The sequence below is a fragment of the Scophthalmus maximus genome, chromosome 3 (assembly GCF_022379125.1).
Source record: "Scophthalmus maximus strain ysfricsl-2021 chromosome 3, ASM2237912v1, whole genome shotgun sequence".
Classification (NCBI taxonomy): Eukaryota; Metazoa; Chordata; class Actinopteri; order Pleuronectiformes; family Scophthalmidae; genus Scophthalmus; species Scophthalmus maximus.
In genome coordinates, this window is record NC_061517.1 from 27716758 (window position 1) to 27741115 (window position 24358).

A 24358-nucleotide genomic window follows, 5' to 3' on the forward strand; every position below is an offset into this window, starting at 1 on the left:
TATACAGAAATTCATTTTTTTGTCCTCCATAATCAAACCACATTTAATATTTCTATAAATCAGTGCTGGCATATCCAGATTTTAACCAAAATCCAATTGTAGAAATCCTCCCAGAATGAATGAGATGTATTACAAGAAAAGAATAGATGTTCCTGAATTACAGAATGTGCATTCATTAAGGTCAATGTTAAACCTCAATCGCAAAAACTCCTTGCATGGATGAATATCATTCCTAAATATAAAGTGCACTTCTTTGGCTTTGGGTGGTAGAGGGAATTTAATATATCTACATCTAATTATTTTAGAGGCCATAGTAGAGTTATCCACCAATAAGTATGACGGAAAACATTCCTTTGAAAGAACAAATCTTAAAACATATTATTACATTTCTTAGCTGAGAAAAGGACTTGTTTTGAAGGAAGACTGAACCAAAAGCTTTCATGTTCATTTTTAAGTTTTGTAACAATTTTAACTTTAGGGAATCATTCATGGAATCAAACTCAATCTGATTCTGTTTTTCCAAACAAAATAACAATTATTTTGGTTGATCGTTTTAATTATATTATGAGGGGATATCTAGAGAGTAAGACGGGTAAATGAGTCTTGACAGGCTTTCCACTTTTGAGAGAAGAATTCTTCTGAATATCCTTTTGTAACAAAATGTTAAAAATTGTTTTACTCTTCTTCAAGAAATTTTCAAAGTTAGTTTTCTCTCTTTTTTCTAAATGCTTGAATATAGTAATCCCAAGGTATTTGACTTCATATTTAATTGGTATACTGTACCTTGAATAGTAGTTAGAGGTTGATCGTGGATTGCCATCAATTCACATTTATTTAAGTTCAAGTAAAGTCCTGAGGCTTTTGAAAAGAGGGAGACGATTTTTCGAACTTTTGGAATTTGTGCCTCATTTTTGTGGAATAAGAATAATATCATCACTATTCTAAATCATCATTGCCAACTTCTCCCCAACCATGATAAAAAGCAGAGGTGAAGCCAGACAACCTTGGCAGTTCAATATTAATTTCACTATGCAGATTATTCTGACACTTGTACGATATACTCTGTTCATTGTAAAATGTATTTCTCTGCGAATGTGTGACCTGACCTTTGTGGCCTATGCGACCTTGGGATGAGATCTCACCAGTACCTATCCTTCCTATACTCTTAACCAATGCCCTTAACTGTCAATCTTTGTGCTTTTGTTTTGCTTTAACACTGTTCATCACTATGAGAATGGAATCGGACAGAGCTTCTCCATCACACTTGCAGAGTCTCTCTCAATGATCTGATCCCTTTGCAAAGGTTTGTTCACTTATAGTAAAATACTTAAAGACAAAGAATTGCATCTACAATCTTTATTTCAGATGTCCACCAAAGCAGATACCCCTCTTCACCTCAAATCTTCTACAGGTACCTGAGGTTAGTAGCACAGATCACTATAAAACATCCCAATCACCTCACGGAAACATTTCCCAAAACCAAAGTGTTCCAATGTATCCAAAATAAAAAGGGTGTTCAAGTTTGTCAAAGTCTTTAAAAAAAAAAAATGAGACCATCATCCTCAATCCTGTCACCATAATCTAACACATCTAGTACTAATCTGATGTACTAGGGCGGCTGTGGCTCAGGAGGTTTTTTTAAACTAAAATATTTATTACAATTTTAAATTTATTTATTTAAATTAATTTATTTTCTCTTTACTCTTTTTCTTCCTTCGATTCATTATTTCCGGGGATTGGATTGGAAAGATTGGAAGAGAAAGACTAAGCTCAAGATATGTTGCAACATTGCGGTGAAATCAAGGACAACCTTCTTGTATAACCTTTGTTGACAAGCAACATCAGATCGCATGCCAAGCATATTGACTTCAGTGAGACAGTCTCAGTGGATATATAAATAGTTGGTGTACTCAAGAGGATTAGTGATAGAGAGCAACCGCCTCTCACTGACACCAACATGAGGGACTCCTACTTACACACTGCTTTAGAAAGTAAATATTTATTTTTATTTATTCATTTATTTGTCAGGGACAATGCAAAAAGCATTGTAGCAGGTTATAATAAAATGATACAGATGTGTTGGATATAGGGTTTCTAGCCTGGGCTAATTTGTATCACAAAGCCGAGGAAAGAGAGACAGAAACACAGGGAGAGCCGCCCAAGTGATCTGGTTTGACAGGTGACTGCGAAGCCTGGCTCCATACAATGACACAATACGTCAATGTCAATGTCAATTTTATTTATGTAGCACCTTTCATTACAACTAAACCCAAAGTGCTTTACATTAAAAACACCATACACTTTAAAAAAAAATCATGAATAGAAATAATTATACAGTACAAGCATCAACACAACAAGACAATCAACAAAAACAAACAAAAACACAAAAGTGCGACCGCACACACACACACACACACACACACACACACACACACACACTGTAATTAAACAAGTGCCTGAGAAATAAGAACGTTCAGAGTTTGCTTTTGAATGTGGGTACAGTTGTGATGGTCCTCAGGTTGTTCCAGAGAGAAGGACCACAGTAACTGAAGGACCCTCACCTGACCTGGATCTTATCCTGGGTACAGCGAATAGAACTCTGCCTGATGACCTGAGAGGCCTGATGGGGTTGTGATAAGTGAGCACAATAAGTTTAATGTGAAAATATCATAGTATGCATGAACAGTTGAGCTGAGCTGCCTCAACCTGTACAGTATGTGATGTATTATCAGTCTAAAGCAGTTCAGATTCGTCTTTACTGTCTTCCATAACTTTTTAACGTATCAAATTTGAGTTTGGAGTCCAAAAATGACACCCAGGAATTTAAAATAACTGACTTCTTTATTTCCTCTTGGTGTCATTTGATTTTAAGTTGATCTTTTCCAGATTCGAAGATAAATGATTAGGATTAGCTGCAGGATCCAAATCCGTCATTATTATTATCAGGGCCAGAGCTCCACTGACAAAGTCAGAGCGAGGACCTATTGGAATCGAAGGAATTATTTATTCTTATGCAAATAAGTTGCTAATTTGAGGCACTAAACGTGGCCAAACCTGCCCGAAAAATTTGCACAAGCATCAGAAGCGGTGAAAAAATTGATATTTTAGGGTTCTTGCTATTATTATTAATATTATTATTATTATTAATGTGCTGTCAGCCTGTGTTCTCAGGAATATTAATAGTCTTCAGAATTCCTCAGTGAGGGAGAGAGAGTGGATTGTTTCCAGTCCCATTTAAGAGGGTTTTTTAAAAATTTATGGGGGGTAAACAATGTTAAACAAAATATTAGGCATAGCAGATTCTTTTTATATATTTTAAAACTTTAAGGTGGAGATTCTTTTCGGACTGGGATTTATTGGCCTAGTGATCCCCTGGTGTCTGGGACACAAAGTAACCAATAGTAGCCAGAGTTTGGGGGCAGATTTCCCACCCAAGGTGCGGTAAGGTGAAGGACACTAGGAGTCAGAGTTTTCCAAGGACACATGTTCATGCCCTCCATTTTGTGAGACACAACAACCATAAATATTGAATTCTACTTGAAGAAATAAAGACGTCAACTCAGAGAAAGATGACCAGTGTAAAAAAAGCAGTTTATTGTAACATTTAAAGACAATGGTTTGAGGGTGGGGTTCTTGCAGAGTGGTGCGTAAAGCTGAGCGGGGGTTTGGTCAGGACTGGGTTGGCATTCCTGGAGAGAACACCATATACAGGTACAGGGATAACTTGATGTCAGACTCAGGCTGGCTGGGTACAGGGTCTTAGACTGGATGTCGTACAAAAAACAAGACAAGTAACACAGGCAAACAGGCAGAGGTGAACCTGAAGCGTGGGTGGATGGGTGGATGTGACTTGTGCTGTAAAGCTCTTTGAGTGGTCGATAAGACTGGAAAAGTGCTATATAAATAGTCCATTTACCAAACTAACAGCATTAAAGTTACAATTATTTAGATGTAATTCATAAAATCGTCCTTAGTAAGTCATGTCTTGACAGCATCATCATGTTATAGCAGCAAAACAATATGACTATAAAAAGAAAACAAGAGAACTACAATGACAGCACACATGTGGATCGTGACAAAACCACAAGTCAAGTGCTACTGTGGGCCAAAAGTTGGATATGAAATTCACGGAAGTGAGAAGATCTAACACTGTTAAAGTTACTCATACATGTTTTCCTCTCAGCCAATCTGGCAGTGACCGTCCTCCTCCTCTTGAGGCACGGAAGCCCATTAAGATCAACTTAGTGCAGACGTCATAAGCTGCTTACTGCCGCAGGTGAGGCCAGGGAGAAACACAAAGATAAGATTTGTTTACACGGATGTTGGACTCAATTACTACAGACATACAGAATCACGACTGCATGTTTTCGTAGAAAGTAGACGTACATTGACGGATTACTGACTGTGAAGAAGTGAAATCTTACGTTTGGGAGTAGTCCTAGCAGCCGACATGGAGTGCAGCGGCAAGGTAACTGATCAATATCGTATTTTATAACGTGACTAGTAATGAAAAGAGACATCTCTAAGAGACAATTCTTATTGTAATTCATATAATCGTGTTTTGTAGGCGAGCTCTGTGAAATGAATCAAGTTCTCTGTTTAATACAAGATGATACATTCGCCATCAGACATCCTAAATTGACCTTAGACCACCACTGTCAATTACAAGAAAAGTATTTGAATTTGTTTCTAAAGATTTAGTGATGACGTATGTCATTGTTTTCCAACATAGGTCCTTAGTGTGTCACTTCAGCAGCAGCATTTTCTTCTCCTCACTTTTCTTTTCTTTTCTTTGGCTCGTGCGAGTATCTTTTTCTTTGCTTTGTGGATTGTGAGAGATTTAATCCTTTTAGCTAATTTGAAGTACATTTTTAACCTATGACAACACCATGATGAATTATCAACATCATAATTCATAAATTCGCAAATATATTTTGAATGTGAAATTGTAATCTGCAAAGCAACTGGTAGATACAAGAGATAAATGAAATGGAGTAAAAAAAGTACAATATTTCCCCTGAAATGTGGTGAATTAGAAGTAAAGTTAATTAAAATTTAAGATTGTACATAAGTACTCTGGTAAATGTACTTGCATTTGCTGTGTAGCTTATCTGATACAAAAATGTAGTTTGTGAAGTAGACAAAGTTAGGCTGGACTTTTGATGAACAATAGCTAAATATGGTGACATGCTGTGTCAAACTCGTGTAGAAGGAAGTTTTCCATTCAAATTAATACAAAATGCCGGAGGTTTGCTCTGCATTTATTATTAATACTTTCTCTGCAGCCCCATCTCTGACTGACTTCCATCATCTCTGCTTATCATTTTTCCCTACATGCCCATTTGCCAGAGCACTGGACAGCACATTGCTCACTAAAGCTACACAGCTAATATGTTTTAATATGTAAAGCAAGGACGGCTGTGGCTCAGGAGGTAGAGATGGTCGTCCACTTGTCACCCAAACACAATCTTGTGCCAAAAATGAAGACCTGATTCGTCCTTTTGTTCCAGTGTTTATCAGTATTTGAATTGTAGAACCCACTCCTTTAAAGAGTGGTGACACAATTCACACACTGTATTTCGACATATCTTATCGAGCATTAGTGAAATACTAAACCATTTATTTCAACTTGGAGAACTTTGTCACATGCATGGTAGATTGTCTTGGCCGATGCAGACCTTTCTCTGTGTCTCTGGTATAAAAACAGGTGACCCCTCAGCTGATGATGGCCGTAGGGACAGCTGTGATTGGTTCGCTCCAGTTTGGCTACAACACCGGTGTAATCAATGCTCCTCAGAATGTGAGTATTTTGTTGTGTGGGCACAGTGATCAGTGTTTCCTCTGGGAGTGTTTTCAGCAGCGGGGACAGTTTCCCTTGTCCTCGCTTCCTCGGTTAATGCACAGCAAGACTTTTGACCGTTCACCGCGGCCTATGTTTTACTCTGTAGCTCGGACGTTAACATGCATGCCAATCACACGCTTGTATCAAAACACAGGCGCCGGTACGTTGATGTGTGACGTAGAAAGACAGACAGACAGCATGAATTGAAACCCTCCTATCAAGTATAGTCATGACCTTGCAGAAGTCTCAGGCGTGTAATCTCTCGTGTTGTGTGATGAAACAGGCTCAAACCAGAACTGTTGGCTTCAACTTGCTGTGTATTTCTGGTTAGTGAGAAATGGATAATATGAGGTCTTTCACAGCCAACTTCACAGTAATAAGCCTCAGAATTCGCACAGGGACAGAATACAGCAGGCTCGTTACAGAGTAAATAAAATAAAAAATGAGCGGGGTTAATGAGAAATGCTTATGTGGTCTTTAACATCCAACTTCTAATAATAATAATAATAATAATAATAATAAATAATAAACTTCAGAAACTTGCTTAAACATAGAGAGAAAAAATTTGAGCTTATGTTGGTCAGCAGGTTACAGCATGGAGATTTCTCACAAAATTATAATCAAAGCAAATGTGATGTGGTTTACTCAACAATTCACTCTACAATAAATCCTTTTAGTCACAAGCTCCTGTTACACTTACTGTCCTAACAATACATTATGAACAATATGAGTAAAGTAAACGTAGATAATGCCACATAAATCATTATCCCTGCTACACTCCCCACTTCTCCACTTGCCAATTCAAACTAAAACAAAATCATATTGTAAAAATGAAAAGAAGATTAAGTGCTATATGAGTACACTACAAAACAGAAATACATGAGTACCAAGAACTACATATAATTTGACAGAAAAAAGGATAAATGAAGAAAAATAATGATAATAATAACACCTCAAAACAGTCAAGATGTATAGTACTGCTCAGATTATTGATACCAAGTATTCCAGTCAATGACTATCCCAAAAGTGTGTGGAATCACATTGCGTCACTTCCAAAAGGCAGCACAACTGCACCTCCTGGACACACAAACACCAAATCAAAGGACCCTTCTTCTGTTTCCATGGACTCGGTAATGTAACCTAGGCATAGCATGAAGCAGCACAGCTAAACATAGGAATGTTTAATTATGGTAGTGCGCTGTGTTGAAACGTTTCAATGTCTTCACTTGATGTTAATGTGTTTATTTAATGTTAGTATCCTATAGCTAACCCTCTTTTTAAATTGGCACCTTTGTCCTACAACACGTGACCTTATCAAAGAAGCACAGCATGTGGTCGAGCCCACACCTTTGATTTTGTTGGAGTTTCTTGTTGGAGAACTTCTAGTTGGTGCCGCACACGCACACACACACACACACACACACACATACTTCTATATATTTTCATTTGTTAGATTAGATATTGTTGTTTTCAACGTGTTATCTTTGAGATAAATATTTATTAAATATACAGCCTGGTCTATTTAATATTGCATAGGAGAAATTATTGCCAACCGCTGACCGGTAGGACTCTATCCTCTGTCAACTACCAAGGTGGTTGTAATAATTCATTTCATTATTAATCTGAACTCCAAACTGACAGTTAGTATTAACTGAGACCGAATCAGTAAATTTGCCATTATTTCCATTCCTTTGAAGGGTGGTGCCCTGTGGTAGCTGATATTTGTTAAGGTTATTATTTAATATTAATATTTTTAATATTAACAAATCTGTTATGACCCGGCTAGGTAGGGGAAAGGGAAGCAACATAAAACCAGGTGTATTTGGTAAATTTGTTATTTATTTGTATGAAAACGGGATTCTTATCAAAACCAGAACAAAAGAGACAAACTGGAACTGAAAATGGGCCTGTGAGTGCTGCTCAAATCAAACAAACAACTTCAACAAAAGGAGGACTCATAACAGTGAGTCCCTGTTACCACTAACAGAAAACCAAAATGAAACTAAAACCCCTTTATTACTATCAAACAAAACACAGTCAAGAGCAGCACTCCTTCACCTAATGAAGGATAACAAAGGGATTCTGAAGGTGTGAGTGGTCTGATCTAAAACCTGGGCCAGTCCTCAGACAAGTTTCATGTGCCTCGTTTCACAGTTTCATCAATTCGAGAGACACAGTGGCGTGCTGGTCAAGTGAAATCACAGCCGCCCCGACTGACAAGCTGTGGGGAGATTTGTAGCGTCCTCCACAAATTGCTCCTTGGTGATTGGTGGACTGTTTCAGGTGCCGCTCCAATCCGGATCCTCCAGGACGCCGGCCAGAAGTGGGAGGGGCACCCTGCTTAACAGGCCAAAAAGGTTATGCATACAAAATGGGGGCAGAGGTCGGCGCCGGCCGTAACAAAATCAAACAAATCCCAGCACATTTGCACCTTCATGTTGCCATGTTCCTCTGCACATTACTGGTAACAAATTGCACATACTTGCACTATTGTATGTACATTCTATATATTTATATACCTTTTTTTGCATTGGTATTACTTATATTTTATATTCTGTAGGGGGGGGTCGTGATACCTGCTGATGAATTTCCCAGTTTGGGATCAGCGCCCAGCTCCAGATGAACACAACTTGACTGCTGCAGTCACCTGCTTAGCAAGGGCCACAACGCTCTGCCACTCCAACAGCTGGTATAAATTAATGATTAATCAAATCAAAATAACTGGATTGTTGTGAAGGAACGATTTGATAAGTCATTATTTTATTGTTGGGATTATGGATTTTGGCTTTGTTCTGGTTCACTGGTTGCTGCTCAGATGGCTTGTGTGTGTTCCCCTCTGCTCTCTTCCCTGACAGTGTGTGCTGCTGGCTGGGTATGCCCTCCGTTTCCTGATGCTTTCTGCTAGTCATTCCACAAACCGATTTCTCATCACTACAATCCTCTACTCACCTGCCTCAGTACTTAAGTGCCAGTGGGACCATCACTTCCCCACCAGAACGTTGCCATACCAAGTGGCATTGTTGCTTGATTGGTAAACAAAACCAAAATAATGATGATCCAATGTGACAAAATGACAGTAGTGAAGATTAATATGATGCATAGTGTAAAGGTGTTCTTAGATATTTTATTATGAATAATAATGCTTATGCTGTTATAGTTGATTATAGTGCTACAAGATAGAAAAACATAGAATTATCATCATGTTGTTATGGTTACTTTCAGTCTAATCTATATTTCCATCAGGAGAGACTTACAGAGAAACAGATGAAAAATTATACAAATATAAAATTACCTTTATTGAGAACAGGAGGAACAGACTTATACCATACCTGGCCCTGCAGCTCTGAACCAACAGAGGGAAGGAAAGAGCAGAAAATGAGGACAACATAATGAAGAGCTTCGACATAGTATAAAACATTGAAATAAGGAGAGTAGTAAATGCAGTAATTAAGGCTAAATATGGAAGGGGAAAAGCTGGTGATAATATAGGACATCTAGCGAGGAAAATGCAAGGGGAAATGATCAGCAATTATGTAAGGAAAACCATTATAATGCAACTGCTAATTATTTATTAGCTATTATGTAGGGAAATCCATCATGATGCAGGAGTAATTGCTAATACAATGCAGGGGAAATGAAGCAAAGATGTAGGGAGAGACATTTTGATGGAAGGGAAAATTGCCAAACAATGCAATGGAAACTTACCAAACAATACAAGGGAAATGCCAAACAATGCTGGGAGAATGGCCGACATGATGAAGGGTAAAATTGCCAAATGATGCAGAGGAAATATGCAGGATACTTTCTACATGATGCTGCTGACAGCAGCCAATTGATAAAAGAGAAGACAGAAGTAATGATGGAGGGGAAATGCTAATAATGGTGGAGGAGAAATTGATATTAAAATGCAGGGGGATTTTGCTAGTAATGATGCTGGGGAAATGGCTAACAGATGTAGGGGAATTGCCATGAAGGTTGCAGGAACCACAATCATACAAAAAGGGGAATGAAAGTTAATGAGAGTCTCTGAAATGATGCAGGAGTAAAGGATAAGGATGAAACGAAAGTCACAACAATTTGTTATATGCATAACAATCATGGTTTATGAGCAGCTTTGTGCTGAAGAGGGTCTGGATGTATACTGTATTTAGGAGGATTAAGCAGAAGAAGACCAGTGGCCTGAGTAGCACTTTTGGTGATGGTTAAACCTGATCTTCGATGTAGGATTATTGCCTGGTTTCAAAAGGCAAATGTATTTTACCATGGCTTTAAGAGGACAAAGGGGAAATTGATGCAGGCAGTGATAATGGAACAAGAAGCCTTTGCTTTAGAATGTTTAAGGAATATATTTTAGTAGTTAGGGTGGGACACTGGAATAGAGAAGAGACAATGGAGTGTCTGTTATAAGGCATGGAAGGGAAGCATTTGGAAAATTCCTTTTGTAGCAATCTTACGGCTGGATTGGCAAATAGGCTAGGAAAAGGAGAATCAAAAACATTAGTTAACAATCAACAACACTCGTGATAATAAAGGTCCACTCCACTCATCCGTTATGTAGATAGATAGGTTCTTTATTGTTCCTAAGCTGGGAAATTCCGGTGTGTGTGTGTGTGTGTGTGTGTGTGTGCGCGTGCCCCACTCCTCGCTCCTACCAAGTCAGTGATATGTTGCCGGGAGGGTAAAGTGCATGCATCATAATACGGAAGCCTTCGTTCTCCAAAACTCTGAGAGGGCACAAATTAAATAGTATTGACCGAGTTATTTTGGTTGCTCGAGTTGAGTTTGGTGGTAACTTCGGTGAATGAATTTGGTCTAGAGTGAGTCAGGTTGAGACGGATAGCCTCGTTTAACGTTGGCCGTTTGCTGTTCCGCTAGTGGTAGTGTCTTGCTAAGTGTGCCCTCCGATTAGTTGTGTTCCCCGAGTGTTTTACTTTGGCAAGGCACATTTTGCAAACGGCATGGCTCTTCAGTTCTGTACGCAGGTCTAACGAAAGTAGCCATGGTCAAATGGCCGCAGTGTTTTTTTTTGTTACTTCCGGTCCCAGTTCACATTGTTGCGTTGGAGTGAAATGGCTGCACACTGCCATCTAACGATCGGAGATAAACAACACAAAATGAACCACTGCTTGCCACGAATCTTTGCACATGAATAAAAAATTCAAAATCGATAGTGTTTTTGAGAATCGATACAGTATCACAAAACATGATATTGCGATACTCTAGTGAATCGATTTTTTCTTACACCCGCATTTGAAAGATCCTGCCCAATGGGAGTTGAGGTTTTGCGGTAACACTGCAGGTGGGCTAAAGCAGGGTGTTATGGGTAATGGAGTCCTCTCTCTGGTTTCAGGTGTTGGTGTGTGCATCATCAGAGACTAGGCTTTCTCTGGTTATAGTCTGTACACAGTCTAGCACATTTACCTGAGGCAACATCTGGGCAGATGATTTCTAACTACCTAGTCACAATCAAAACGTCACACATCAAAGACATGATACCTCAAATCATGTTCAACATTATCTTTCACCTTAACTTATTTGATCGTTCCTGACAACACGTATTAAAAAAAAGAGAAAGGAGGCAAACAAAAGATATGGGTGTTAAGGTTTGCGGCTTTGCTCTTGCAAGGTTTGGAGCTAGCCACTGGGATAGACAGACTTGTGTGTGAAGCATTGGCACTGCCAACGCCAGGTTGTACTGTGGTAGTAGCACACCAGGTATGCAGGGATCTGTCCACTGCTCAGGCAGTTAATTGAGGAGCTGAATTCCCTGAGAAGTTCCTTCATCAGATCTCTAATTATTTGCAAGTATGTTATATCTTCCTGAACAACATCTGGCGGGTTCCCGAGAGCATGCAAAGTGTTATTAAGGTTGAGCAGGATGAAAGTTAACAGTGGCTATGGTACCCTGAAAGGTTTTACTCATGCCCTGTAAATATTCTTGTTGGAGAAGTCTCTGTTGGATTTCCGTAATTTCCTCATCAAGTCCACCCGTGTCTTTGGAGCAATTCGATACTAACGGAGTTGCTGGCTGAGAGCCCAATAGAGAACAGGGACCGAAGGCAGATGCTGCAACAAGCAGTCTACCCAGGAATTGTTTTGGTCGTCTCTTTCGGCTGAGGTTTTCCTCAAAGACCAGAAACTGCAACTGCCCCAGAGTGTGGATGTTCATTTGCCTGGCATATTCCTTGGTGTCCTGTATTTGAGTTCTGCTTAGCCTGCCCTCGGTTAACAGTGGGGATTGGCAGATATGTTTGCGATACAATACTCAGAGATCCAGGCGTACATGGATTTTCTGGGTGTACAAGTCGCAATGCGTGATTAAGAGTCCATGTATTACTTGTAGGACAATACCTGTCGGTGGGCCGGGCTCGACCATATCCAGGGACAGGGTGACACGAAGGCTCAGGAGGATGCAGAAAACCCAAGGGAGTCTCACCTGTAATGAAACCAGAGTTTAATTACGACAGTTAGAGCATGCTGATGGGTGAGTTGGGCATGCAGTTTTTGTGGAGCCATTGTGTTACGTTTGTTTCTCTCTGTGATGGAGGCGTCTCTGACCTCTCAGGTAGAGGGAAGGGTTCAAACGTGCTGAGATAACGTATTGTTTCATTTCTGGTTGCTGGTGAAACTTGTTTTTATCCACTGCTCATGTTTGTCTCTCTCTTTTTAGAAACCCGACTCAGTTACCTAGACGTTCAAACCAGTGATAGTCCAGAGTTGGGACCTATTATAGCAGTCACCCCCACAACATCCAATAGAAACTGTGCCTCCCCCCGACTACTTCAACTATTAAAACCAAAAGTAAATAAGAGAGGTGTTACTCATACAAAAATTTTAAAAATAAGAACAAATCCAATTACTGAACCAAAAAATAGAATGATTGAATGTTGATTATTAAATATTAGGTCACTTTCATCTAAATCATCATTTTGATTTATTCTCTTTGACTGAAACCTGGTTACAGCCAGACGAATATATTTATTTAAATGAATCATCTGCCCCTACTTACAGTCATAGTCATATTCCTCTGCCTGTGGTCCGAGGAGGAGCGGAAGCAGCAATTTTCCAATCAGACTTATTAGGCAACACTCAACCAACAGTATCAACTAAATTATATCTAGGTTCGTTTTCCCCCATTGGCAACTTCCTTCAGGCTATCAACCTGTCTTTTAGATCATATTCCATCAAGACAATTTAAGGATTTATTACCTAACCGTAACCCCTAAGCACTATATGAATATAGTTTATTTACTATTTAAGCATTTATCTAGATAGCTTATCTGGAAAAGGAATGAGACCAAGAGACTACAGCCATACAAGCAGATCTCTGAGATTGTACTTGTGGTCTATAGTGATGATTGAGCAATGTGAAAGTTGAGACAGCTAAGTTTAAGCTGTTTTATTCATCTAGCACATTGAACCTACTGTGTGTTGTTTTGTTTTTTAGGTTATTGAGAGCTTCTACAATGAGACATGGAACAGCAGGTTTTCAGAGCCCATCCCTCAGACAACGCTAACATCTCTTTGGTCGCTCTCTGTGGCCATCTTCTCGGTGGGGGGAATGTTTGGCTCCTTCTCTGTTGGCCTCTTTGTTAACCGATTTGGCAGGTATGACTTTCTATCACAGTTTTTTTATATTTTATTTCCTCACCCCTTTAAAAAAAATGAAAGGAATAAGGTATACTCCTTTTTTTCTCTAAAGGAGGAACTCCATGCTTATGGCCAATGTACTCATCTTTATTGCTGCTGCGTTTATGGGATTCTCCAAGCTGGCTGTTTCCTTTGAGATGCTCATAATTGGCCGTTTCATAGTGGGTCTCTACTCTGGTCTTTCGACTGGCTTTGTGCCCATTTATGTTGAAGAAATCTCACCCACATCTCTCCGTGGAGCACTGGGCACTCTGCATCAGCTTGGTGTAGTGATTGGAATTCTCATGGCACAGGTAAGATCTTTAACCTCCACATTGTGGTATGGTATGACTATTTACTGGTTAACAATAAGTATTCAATCCCACAATGTCAGATTTAATGCTTGAGTACTTAGAATGAAGACTTATCATTGTTGTTATTCAAATAATGGCCAAATCTAAAATCTAAAAGTCTAAAATATACCATAACCCATAATTAACTATTTTTTGAATTCAAAATAATGTTTTAGCACAGCACTTATTCCATCAGAACAACAATAGAGTAATTTCATACTCACCTGTCAAACAACACTTTGTTCACTCATTAATTCTCCAAAATTTAATTTAAGCTGATTTTCTTTTCTTGTTGTTAAAGGGGCGACAATGACAATAAAGCCTCTTATGTGTTATGCTCTATCAACTGTACAGTGTTGTAAATAATATGTTCTGTTTTGCATAGATCTTTGGAATTGAATCTTTCATGGGGAATGCCTCCCTGTGGCCCCTTCTGTTGGGTTTTATTCTGCTGCCAGCAGTGCTGCAGTGTGTCCTGCTGCCCTTCTGTCCTGAGAGCCCCCGATACCTCCTCATCAACTGCAATGAGGAGAGCAAAGCCCACAGCAGTGAGAGACTGAAACACACTCACACACATATAAGAAAAAATATTGTTTTTTTTATGTTCACTTGGCGCAAAGGCTTTATCTCATGAGCATGGCATAAGTGAGACTGTGTCAAAAACTGTAAATATTATCTTAGTCATTTTAGACCAATCACAACCACTTATCTATTTAAAATGGATCATGTTTGATATGATGCCTAGTAGCGCTGCTGTCAGCAGTTGCTGCTGTCACATGTTTTAATGCTCTGATTGGGGCCGTCCCTGCGTCTTTTTCCGCTTATCCGAGATCGGATAAGCGGAAAAAGGGATATGGTCCGCTAGTCCATATCCCTCACTTGTGAAGAAGACCCCAAAATACTTACACTCTTTCACTTGGGGCAACAACTCACCCACAACCTGTAGAGAACAATCCGCCGTTTTCTCGCAGAGAACCATGGCCTTGACTCGGAGGTGCTGATCCTCATCCCAGCTGCTTCACATTTGGCTGCAAATCGACACCAATGACCATTTTTGACCTAGAGACACACATTTCAAAAAGCACACAGACAACACAACTTTAATAAAAGCACCGAGCTTACAGTTTTCTCTAAGTTGTAAAGTGACTTGAGATAATGTACGTTGTGATTTTGCAATGTGCAAATACAATTGAATTGAATTAATTTTAAAGTTATTGTTGTAAAACTAAATGGCACAAGTAGCTGCCAGAAAGTTGAATGAATTGTCTTTTACATATTTATACTTACGCTACTGTCTTCCAGTCCTGATGAAGCTGCGAGGCACTGACGAGGTGAGTGAGGACATGCAGGAGATGAAGGAGGAGAGCCAGCAGATGAAGAGGGAGAAGAAGGTGACCATCCCAGAGCTGTTCCGCTCCCCCCTCTACCGCCAGCCCATCTTTGTTGCCATCATGCTGCAGCTCTCACAGCAGCTATCAGGAATCAATGCTGTAAGTGAAGGGACCAAAGGAGAACTGATGTGTCCAACTCAGTGTCAGATGGCAGTGGCACACAACTAGATATAATCAGGGTCAAATTAATAACTATGTGAGATCAAAAGGGAAAACATACTTGGTCATTCATGTTTCTATATGAATGAAACATGAATACTTAAACCCAGTGATAAAATTTCACTGCCCACTCACCAGGTTTAGGATGCAATAAACATCCTTCTGCATTGGATTATACTTTCCCACAATACAAGATAAGATCGAATCATCCCACAAAGGGGAAATTTGGGTGTCAACAGCAGCAATAGCAGAAAATACAGATCTATGTCAATAAAAAACAAAAATAACAAAAGCAATAAGATATGTATAAAAGCCATTAGGGATGTAACAAGATGTGAGAATTGTTTTTATGTAAAATAGTAAACTCAATACACAGCTCTTTTTGTTCCAGGAGTTCCAGTTCACAGAGAAACTCATACACACACCTACACAAACTCTAACAAAAGTACGTCATTGTCTTTAGGTGTTTTACTACTCAACTGGGATCTTTCAGCGAGCGGGTGTGTCTCAGCCAGTCTATGCAACCATTGGTGCAGGAGTGGTCAACACTGCCTTCACCGTGGTCTCTGTAAGTCACAAAAGAAACATTTGAAACAAAATCCAGATGTTTAACCACATTCACTTTCATTTTGTACTAATTATACTTCATCTCTTGCAGTTGTTTGTGGTAGAGCAAGTTGGCAGGAGACCACTTCAACTCATTGGTTTGATGGGAATGGCAATTTCAGCTATTTTTCTAACTGTTGCCATGGCGTTGTTGGTATGTTTTGGATATCACCTTCACCTAATCTGTATGTGCTTTTTCAAATAAAGTGTCTGACTGACAACATCTGGGGTGTGTTATGTTCCTCAGGACCAACTCAGATGGATGTCCTATGTCAGCATTGTAGCCATATTCAGCTTTGTAGCATTTTTTGAAATTGGCCCTGGCCCCATCCCGTGGTTCATTGTTGCCGAGCTCTTCAGCCAGGGACCCCGGCCTGCTGCCTTTGCAGTAGCTGGTTTCTCTAATTGGTCCTGCAACTTCTTAGTGGGGATGTGCTTCCAGTATGTTGAGGTGAGACAATCTTAATTGAAAATAATGTTCATTTTCATTTATTATAAATTATATTCAGTCCACAAAGGCCATTAACATTGTGCAGTTGATCAAAAAGAAATTACGTTTTGCCCTTTGATGCAGCAACTCTGTGGTCCATACGTCTTCATCATCTTCACCATCATGTTGCTCGGCTTCTTCGTCTTCACCTACTTCAAGGTGCCAGAGACCAAGGACCGCACCTTTGATGAGATTGCAGCTGGCTTCCGCCAGACAGGTGGTCTGGGTGCTGACAAGTACTTCGCCGCTGAAGAGTTCAACACCCTCAGGGGAGATGACCCTGACCTTTGAAAGCAGCCATACTGTATATGCACACTCACATGAAACAAAGTTACACCTGAGGTAACCTGTTAGAACACTATCAATGTCAAATATTCAATAAACTAATGTTAAGTTAGATATTACACAGAGGTGAAATCTTTAGACAGACTGTAATATAAAGATGGATAACCTGACTGAGGACATCACTGTTAGTTACTTTGGGATTAGTCTATAGCCAAGGAAGTCTATTTTAACACTTTCCTTGTAGACTGGCATCACTAGAAAAATTTGCAAATTGCATATAGTTCGGAAACCTCTGTGTTCACATTGCAATGTCAAAGGAGTGTTATCAAAGGTTGCAGATCAAAATGCTTCTGGACGCAATTGGATGGACTAACCAACAAACAAATCAGAGCAATTCAACCTGTGACAGAGTGTGTAAATAACTACTGTAAGTGTAGTTATTTGTGCTTCTTTGTGAGAAAATACAATACTACCTGCACCAGTGCTCGTCCAACAGGCATCATATCAAACCTGACCCATTTTAGATACATGGTTTTGATTGGCCTGCTGTGTCTCAGGGCAGATGGAAATTGATCTTTGGAAGGGGGGTGCTGATTGGTCTAGTTGTCAGGATAGTTATTAAATGGAGTCAATGACAGGAAAGAGTAACCTCTGTCACGTGATGCATCAAAACAAGAACATATTTCAAACACTCATTTAAGTACAGTAGTACACTTTTTTAAAAATAATTTCTTGTTATTTCGTTAGAAAAAAACAATTATTTAATTCTCTCATTTGTTTTATTCATATCATTATACTTTCATTTCTTTTAATTTTCAATTTCCATATTTTTCACTGGTCAGAGCGTCATGCCTGAAGAGTTGGGGAGTCATATATTGTAGTTTATGTATAATCAATTAACCTACAGATGTCAACATCCCACTTACAATATTCAGTTACATTTCTATACATAGTGTATTCCTATATTCACAACATCCAATTTGAATGAGTGTTTACTTATCAAAGGCATCTTTTGTGTAATTTTTTTTTTCTGAGCTGTATTCAAAAGATTTGGTGTTGCAATGAAACTGCTTCTTCACATAGAGCTGAAGATTCATACAATAATACATGAAATGCAAAAGTTACTAAATTTTCTGTCTGCGAAACTCTACAACAGACAGAGAGAATGCATGAATGGTGCTATGATCTGTATATTATGTAAGTGATGGATCCAGCCGATTACCTGTACAGTTTTGTAGAAAATAAATGAAATAAACCCAATGTTCAGTGGATTTTTTCCGATACATGCTAATCCATACAAATGATGATGATGATAGCCTAGGACATGACTAGTTCAGTAAATGCTATAGGACCAGTGTAGTTTGCTGCAGGTTTAAAATGCAGTTCATTGCTGGGGCACATACAGTAGGTTAGTGCAACCATCCATCGTCTTCCGCTTTATCCATTTAAGGGTCGCGGGGGGGCCGGAGCCAATCCCAGCTAACATTGGGCGAGAGGCAGGGTTCACCCTGGACAGGTCGCCAGCCTATCACAGGGCCACATACAGAGACGAACAACCATTCACTCTCACATTCATACCTACAGTCAATTTAGAGTCACCAATTAACCTAACCCCATTCTGCATGTCTTTGGACTGTGGGAGGAACCCGGAGAACCTGGAGAGAATCCCCGCATACACGGGAACCCAGAACCTTCTTGCTGTGAGGCAAAGGTGCTAACCACTACACCACCGTGCAGCCCCATCGGTTAGTCAGCTGGAGTTGATGATCAAGTGAGGCCACTGTCAAAACAACAGAATTATGAGAATAACCCCATCATTCATATTAAAAAGTATCAAAGTCAGAATATTAGTCCAGTGTATTATTGTATGATTTTTGAAACCTTTGGAGCGCAGGCCGTCGCGGTCTGGAATGTGATGCTGATGGGGTCCAGCCCCCCGCCTCCTTCCTGTGTGGATGTGTCCTGTGGATGTGTATGGGTGTGTGTAACCATCTACAGCTCACCGCCATCACGTGTGGCGGCAGCCACATCCTCACCAGGCCCTGGCAGTATTTAGACGAGGAGCTGACGGAGACATGTTGCCAGATTACGGAACCAGTTACACGGTAGAGAGATCGTCGGCCCCTAGACCTCATGTTTTGTATTTCCTGTGTTTTTATTGCTTCGAGACTAGCTCCGTCTTCTTCCCTGCCCGCAGACCCTGGATCAGATCAGCCATCATCACCACATCCCCTCCTGTGCCTCGCTCATCCCGCGGTCTGTGCCACGGTATCTCAAGTACTCTGTTATCGGCACAATTTTGATAAAGCCTGTTCTTCCCTTACCCCTCAACCTGAATCTGCCTGTCTGGTCCGAAACACACCCGAGCCCTAACAGGAGGCAACCTGTTTTCTTCTTTGTTTTCAGTACAAAACTACATATGAATATGTGTGTAAACTTACGTATACATATATATGTTCATATATGGTAACATACATACACACATTTTGGCTTGCTTGGCTCAATAAGTGAGCATAGTTTATTATAAATCAGCTATTTCACAGTTGTGAATTTAAAAATGCCATTATTATCAGGGCCCTTTGAGAGTGCTCCGCCCCCTCCGCCCGGTCAGGAGCCGTCAAATAGTCCAATAGCATTGTTCGCGCGAATGAGCAAAAACAATTTCTAAAGCCAAACTCACAAGCTTCCCATTTGGTGTGAACACAGATTAACAGGAGGCAATCAGATTTTTCTTACTGTCCCGCTCTTTGCTTATTAATGCACCCAATTTGGATTTGAGATCGATTTTGTCACCTTCCTAGATTTAAAAATACATTCATTAATGTTACAGTAACAGTCTCTGATTTGATCACTCAGTCACATGATCAATCATCTTCACTCAGTCTGTGACAGAGACAGACATCTAATGTCCCCTACTAAGCTTGGGTCCTGGGCGGCTGCACTAATGGCCTTCTCGTACAAAACAGTTAAAAGGTTACCACTCAATAGACAAGATGGCAAATTGCTGAATGATTTCGGTAAACCAGGATATTAGACTCCAAACGCAACGACACAGTAGTTTAAGGCTATAAAACTTTCTCCGGTGATATGGTGAAAGAGAGATCGAGGTGCTGAGCTGGTTGGCAGGTGAGCAGTGGTGTGGCAGCTAGAAAATGCCAAGTGCTTTGTCATGAGTCCTGAGTCCCAGCTGACCGCTCCAGAGCGTGATCAGCTGTTTATTCAAAACGTATCAGTACTGAATGTAAGGCGTGTCTTAATTCAACACTGCGCTGTCTTGGGCCCTAAACAACACATGTCAAATTTGAGGTTGTATAGATGAACAGTTCACAGACACTTTTCTTAAAGAATTCGCAGAATTAGTAAGAAGATGTCTGCAGCTGTGGAGAGTAGCCTCTCTACTGCCCTTAAATATGAAATATATAACATATGTATGATAGTGGAAATTACATTGAAATCCTAATACAGACAGAATAATGGTCTTAAATAGTGAATCAAATTCACTATTTATGTTCATTATACAGTTAATTGCTCTGTTTTGTTATTGCTTTTATATATATTTTTTGTAATAGTATGTGAGTGGGGGTCAGTATCCATACCATGCACAGGTTTGACGGTGGTGATCAGCATTCATATACAACCAATGTTTTTTTTAATAAATTCTTTACCACAGCACACAATTGTTTACAAGAGCATAAAGTTCTTATAGATTTTGCCTCCTAAAACGCTGACAAAGTTCACCAAATTTATGAATTTAACTATGAAATAAACTCAATTTAACCACTGTTCTTCTCCTTTTCCCTCATCTGTGCATGTCAGTGAGACAGCTGGTGAGTGAGGCAGGGACAGGCGGTGAGTGCATGAGACATGAATGAGACAGGCGGTGAGTGGGAGAGACAGGAGGTGAGTGCGTGAGACATGAATGAGACAGGCGGTGAGTGGGAGAGACAGGAGGTGAGTGGGTGAGACATGAATGAGACAGGCGGTGAGTGCGTGAGACAGGAGTTGAGTGGGTGAGACAGGAGGTGGGAGAGACAGGCGGTGATTCCATCAGCTACACCCAATCCTGCAATCAATACAAGATGGCTGCTGTTAGATAATAATGCCTTTGTTTGTTGGGCTCTACCATCCATCAAACATCATGAAAATAACTTGACATCCACGCAGATAAGTCAAGTTTGAGCAGCAAGTAATAAGGATCTTCACCAACAAAGACATAATTATAGACAGTAAAGATATAGCTGCTTGTCACACTATACCGCAAAAACAAAACAGGCCAAACATCATCATTCGATTTGTGAGCAGAAAACATAAAGTTGGTGCTAAAGCTTGCTAAAAAACTAAAGGGCACAGTGGTATATATATAAACGAACATCTCAAAGAGAAACGAGGAGATTGCAAGAAAAGCCAGAATCCTGAAAAAGTTTTTTGCTAACGTAGGTCCAAATTTGGCAAAGGAAATGAACCTTCCTAGAGATGATGACATTAATTTACATTTGATAATAGTAATTCCATGTTCCTTGCTGCAGTTTGTGCAAGCGATGCGTTAGTAGTGGTCAGAAAGTTTAAGATATTTTTACTAAGAAAATGGCTATGGTGGTTCCAATTTATTCAAATGGTGACAAACATTATATCAAATTATAGGCTGGTGTCTTTGCTACCTCAATTGTCAAAAGTACTACAAAAAGACAACGCCACCTGGAGGAGACATCCCCAGGAAAACAATTTAGAGGCTAGAGTGGGTTCCCCACCGAATGACAAGAGACTTGTATTTTAACAAGGAATGTTGGTTTTATTTGTACGTTCATCACCAAGGGATCAATTTATTAAACAACAATGAGAACAGGTAAAAGGCAAAAAACTGTTCATGCCAACAGACCAAGGTTGCTAGGCAAAGTGGGGGCAAAAGAGCTGGTACACCACATGGTTCGTCTGGCTAGGACACAAAGCTACTAGAGGTTGAGGTGGGAAGAACATAAAAGTCTTAAAGCCCTAGCGACCCCTGGTAGTGGGCATCAACATTACAAATGTACAGGCAATAGTGAAATTAATAGTGGTAACACTTAAACAAGCAAAACAGCAGTGGCTATGAGCACCCTAAAATGAAACAGACGAGCTGTTAGTATCGGTCTACTAAATTAGCCACAGGTTAGACAAGTTACCTCGGTCTCTGTACATCAGATCTGGCTCCGGTCACTGCTGCCCCAACCCACAGGACATGCCAGGTGCTGTAGTGTATGGTAAAACTCATTCAAACATAATAAATAGACATATGAAAATATACATAAAACTAGGACTGACCTCAAGGAAACAGACGGGCCATGGCTCCCAGACAGTCTCTGGCCTACAGGGCCCAAGCTCCCGCTGCTTACACTGCCTGCAGTAAAAGAAACAGAAGACACTCAACAAAAGTCCTATAAAGTCTTCCCATCAGTCAACACACACAGCATTAAATATACCTTGAAGGGGGGATGAACCTGCTCCCTGACCACAGCGAGCCAAATGAGATCAGGGTGAGCGCTGACCTCTACTTCTCCTCTCCAGGTACAAATGTCTCCAGGTTTGTGCCGGGCTGAGAGAGCGACACATAGTGGGAGGAGTTCTACCTGGCCATAGGAAAGTAAGGCTGGCATCAGGCCGACAGCTTGCCTGCCGCATATATATGTAACACCTCTTATGGTATAAGAGGTGTTACAAAACATTGGTTCAAAAGTTATTTGTATAATCGGTTACAATATGTAAAAAGTACAGTAACCTGTGGTGTTCCAAAATGTTTCTGTATTGGGACCCAAGTTATTTATACTTTATTAAAATTATATTTTTTTACAGTATCTAATAAGTTGAAATGTGTTACGTTTGCAGATGATACCAATTTTATTTTGTTAAGGGCAGGACATGAAATAGGAATTGATAATGTTTAAAAATTGGTTAGGGGACAGAGCTTCTTCCAAAATTTGAAGAGGGAGAAGCAGTGGAAAATACCTGTCTTCACATCCGTACCTGATGTACATTTGCTGTAGAATTCTCCCCAGAATTCTGAGAGGCAGTCACATAGACGACCATTGGGAAGTTTTCTGTTGATGTGCACATCTTTGTTCATGTCTTCTGGGTCAATGAAGGCTGCCAGGAGGTCAGCAGGGCAGTTTCCCCTTCGCACTACAATGATGGCCCTTGACTTTGATCCCTCCCAAGGCAACGTGTCATCCGTTTGAACAGGATCACCTTGTGATGGCCCAAAGGTTACTTCACCAAGAGCAGGGACAAATCTGTTCAACCTGCACCTTGGTCTTCTTTTCCTATGCTGATGAACTCTGTTTCTGGGGTTCCCTGCTCTTGTGTTATTCCTTCAGCATGTATTCATCGTACTTGTTCATCTGCTTCATCTCTATTGTGGTCACTAAGCATCTGCACATTTGATATTTCTTTGTCCACTAGTACGACGTCTGATTCCTGAAGAAAAGATGAATCAATAGTTGTGACCTCTGGCTCTAATGCTTGACCTTGGCTGAAATCCTGTGCAACATTTCCTGTGACCTCTGAGGTTGTTGCTTGGGGAGTACCAGACGTGTTCTCCTTGTCTTGAGCATGTCTCTTGGTGTAGAGGTACAATCTCAGTATTTCATCCCCCTTGCTGTCTTGGTCAGTTTAATTTTGTGAAAAGACATGAAGTCATAAGTAATGACAAACATTATACTCTAGTTTCAGTGACTTGAAGACACCTTTTGGGAAAATAAGGATTCTGCCATTTCTTTGATATGTCACTGTGGTGCATCTGTTGACACTGACGTGCCTGGTTCCACCTCCCTTCACAGCTTGTACCTGTTAGAAATCATTGTCTTTGTCCCTGAGAGGAGACAGAGGAGCAGACAGAGGAGCAGACAGAGGAGACAGACAGAGGAGGAGACAGAGGAGACAGACAGAGGAGAAGACAGAGGAGACAAACAGAGACAGACAGACAGAGGAGGAGACAGAGGAGAAGACAGAGGAGACAGACAGAGGAGACAGACATAGGAGATGGACAGAGGACTCAGACAGAAGAGACAGACAGAGGAGACGACAGACAGAGGAGACAGACAGAGGAGACCGACAGACAGAGGAGCAGACAGAGGAGACAGACAGAGGAGAAAACAGAGGAGACAGACAGAGGAGACAGACAGACAGAGCAGCAGACAGAGCAGCAGACAGAGGAGACAGACAGAAGAGACAGAGGAGAAAGACAGAGGAGACAGACAGAGGAGAGAGACAGAAGAGACAGAGGAGAGAGACAGAGGAGCAGACAGAGGAAAAGAGACAGACAGAGGAGACAGACAGAAGAGACAGAGGAGAGAGACAGAGGAGGAGACAGAGGAGCAGACAGAGGAAAAGAGACAGACAGAGGAGACAGACAGAGCAGACAGACAGAGGAGACAGACAGAAGAGACAGAGGAGACAGACAGAGGAGACAGACAGAAGAGACAGAGGAGACAGACAGAGGAGACAGACAGAAGAGACAGAGGAGACAGACAGAGGAGGAGACAGAGGAGACAGACAGAGGAGACAGACAGAGGAGACAGACAGAAGAGACAGACAGAAGAGACAGAGGAGACAGACAGAGGAGACAGACAGA

The 24358-nt window shown here is 40.5% G+C and overlaps 1 protein-coding gene across 2 annotated transcripts; it reads left to right on the forward strand.

Moving 5' to 3' along the window:
• The first annotated feature begins 4333 nt into the window (after positions 1 to 4333).
• LOC118316790 (solute carrier family 2, facilitated glucose transporter member 1-like) lies at positions 4334 to 18015 on the forward strand. Of its 2 annotated transcripts, XM_035644977.2 has the most exons (10): positions 4334 to 4468; positions 5708 to 5800; positions 13290 to 13450; positions 13545 to 13785; positions 14210 to 14372; positions 15127 to 15314; positions 15838 to 15942; positions 16033 to 16134; positions 16228 to 16431; positions 16555 to 18015. In XM_035644977.2, the coding sequence occupies exons 1-10, from the start codon at positions 4451 to 4453 to the stop codon at positions 16759 to 16761; spliced, it is 1482 nt and encodes a 493-aa protein (XP_035500870.1). In that variant the 5' UTR covers positions 4334 to 4450; the 3' UTR covers positions 16762 to 18015. The 2 variants fall into 2 exon arrangements, with proteins under 2 accessions (XP_035500870.1, XP_047186975.1); XM_047331019.1 differs by lacking the exons at positions 4334 to 4468; positions 5708 to 5800 and adding an exon at positions 7868 to 8873.
• The last annotated feature ends 6343 nt before the right edge of the window (positions 18016 to 24358 follow it).

Coding starts and splice junctions, on each gene's coding strand:
- LOC118316790 (XM_035644977.2), top strand. Junction 13,786..14,209: donor TTGGAATTCTCATGGCACAG/GTAAGATCTTTA, acceptor TGTTTTGCATAG/ATCTTTGGAATTGAATCTTT. Junction 16,135..16,227: donor CTGTTGCCATGGCGTTGTTG/GTATGTTTTGGA, acceptor TATGTTCCTCAG/GACCAACTCAGATGGATGTC.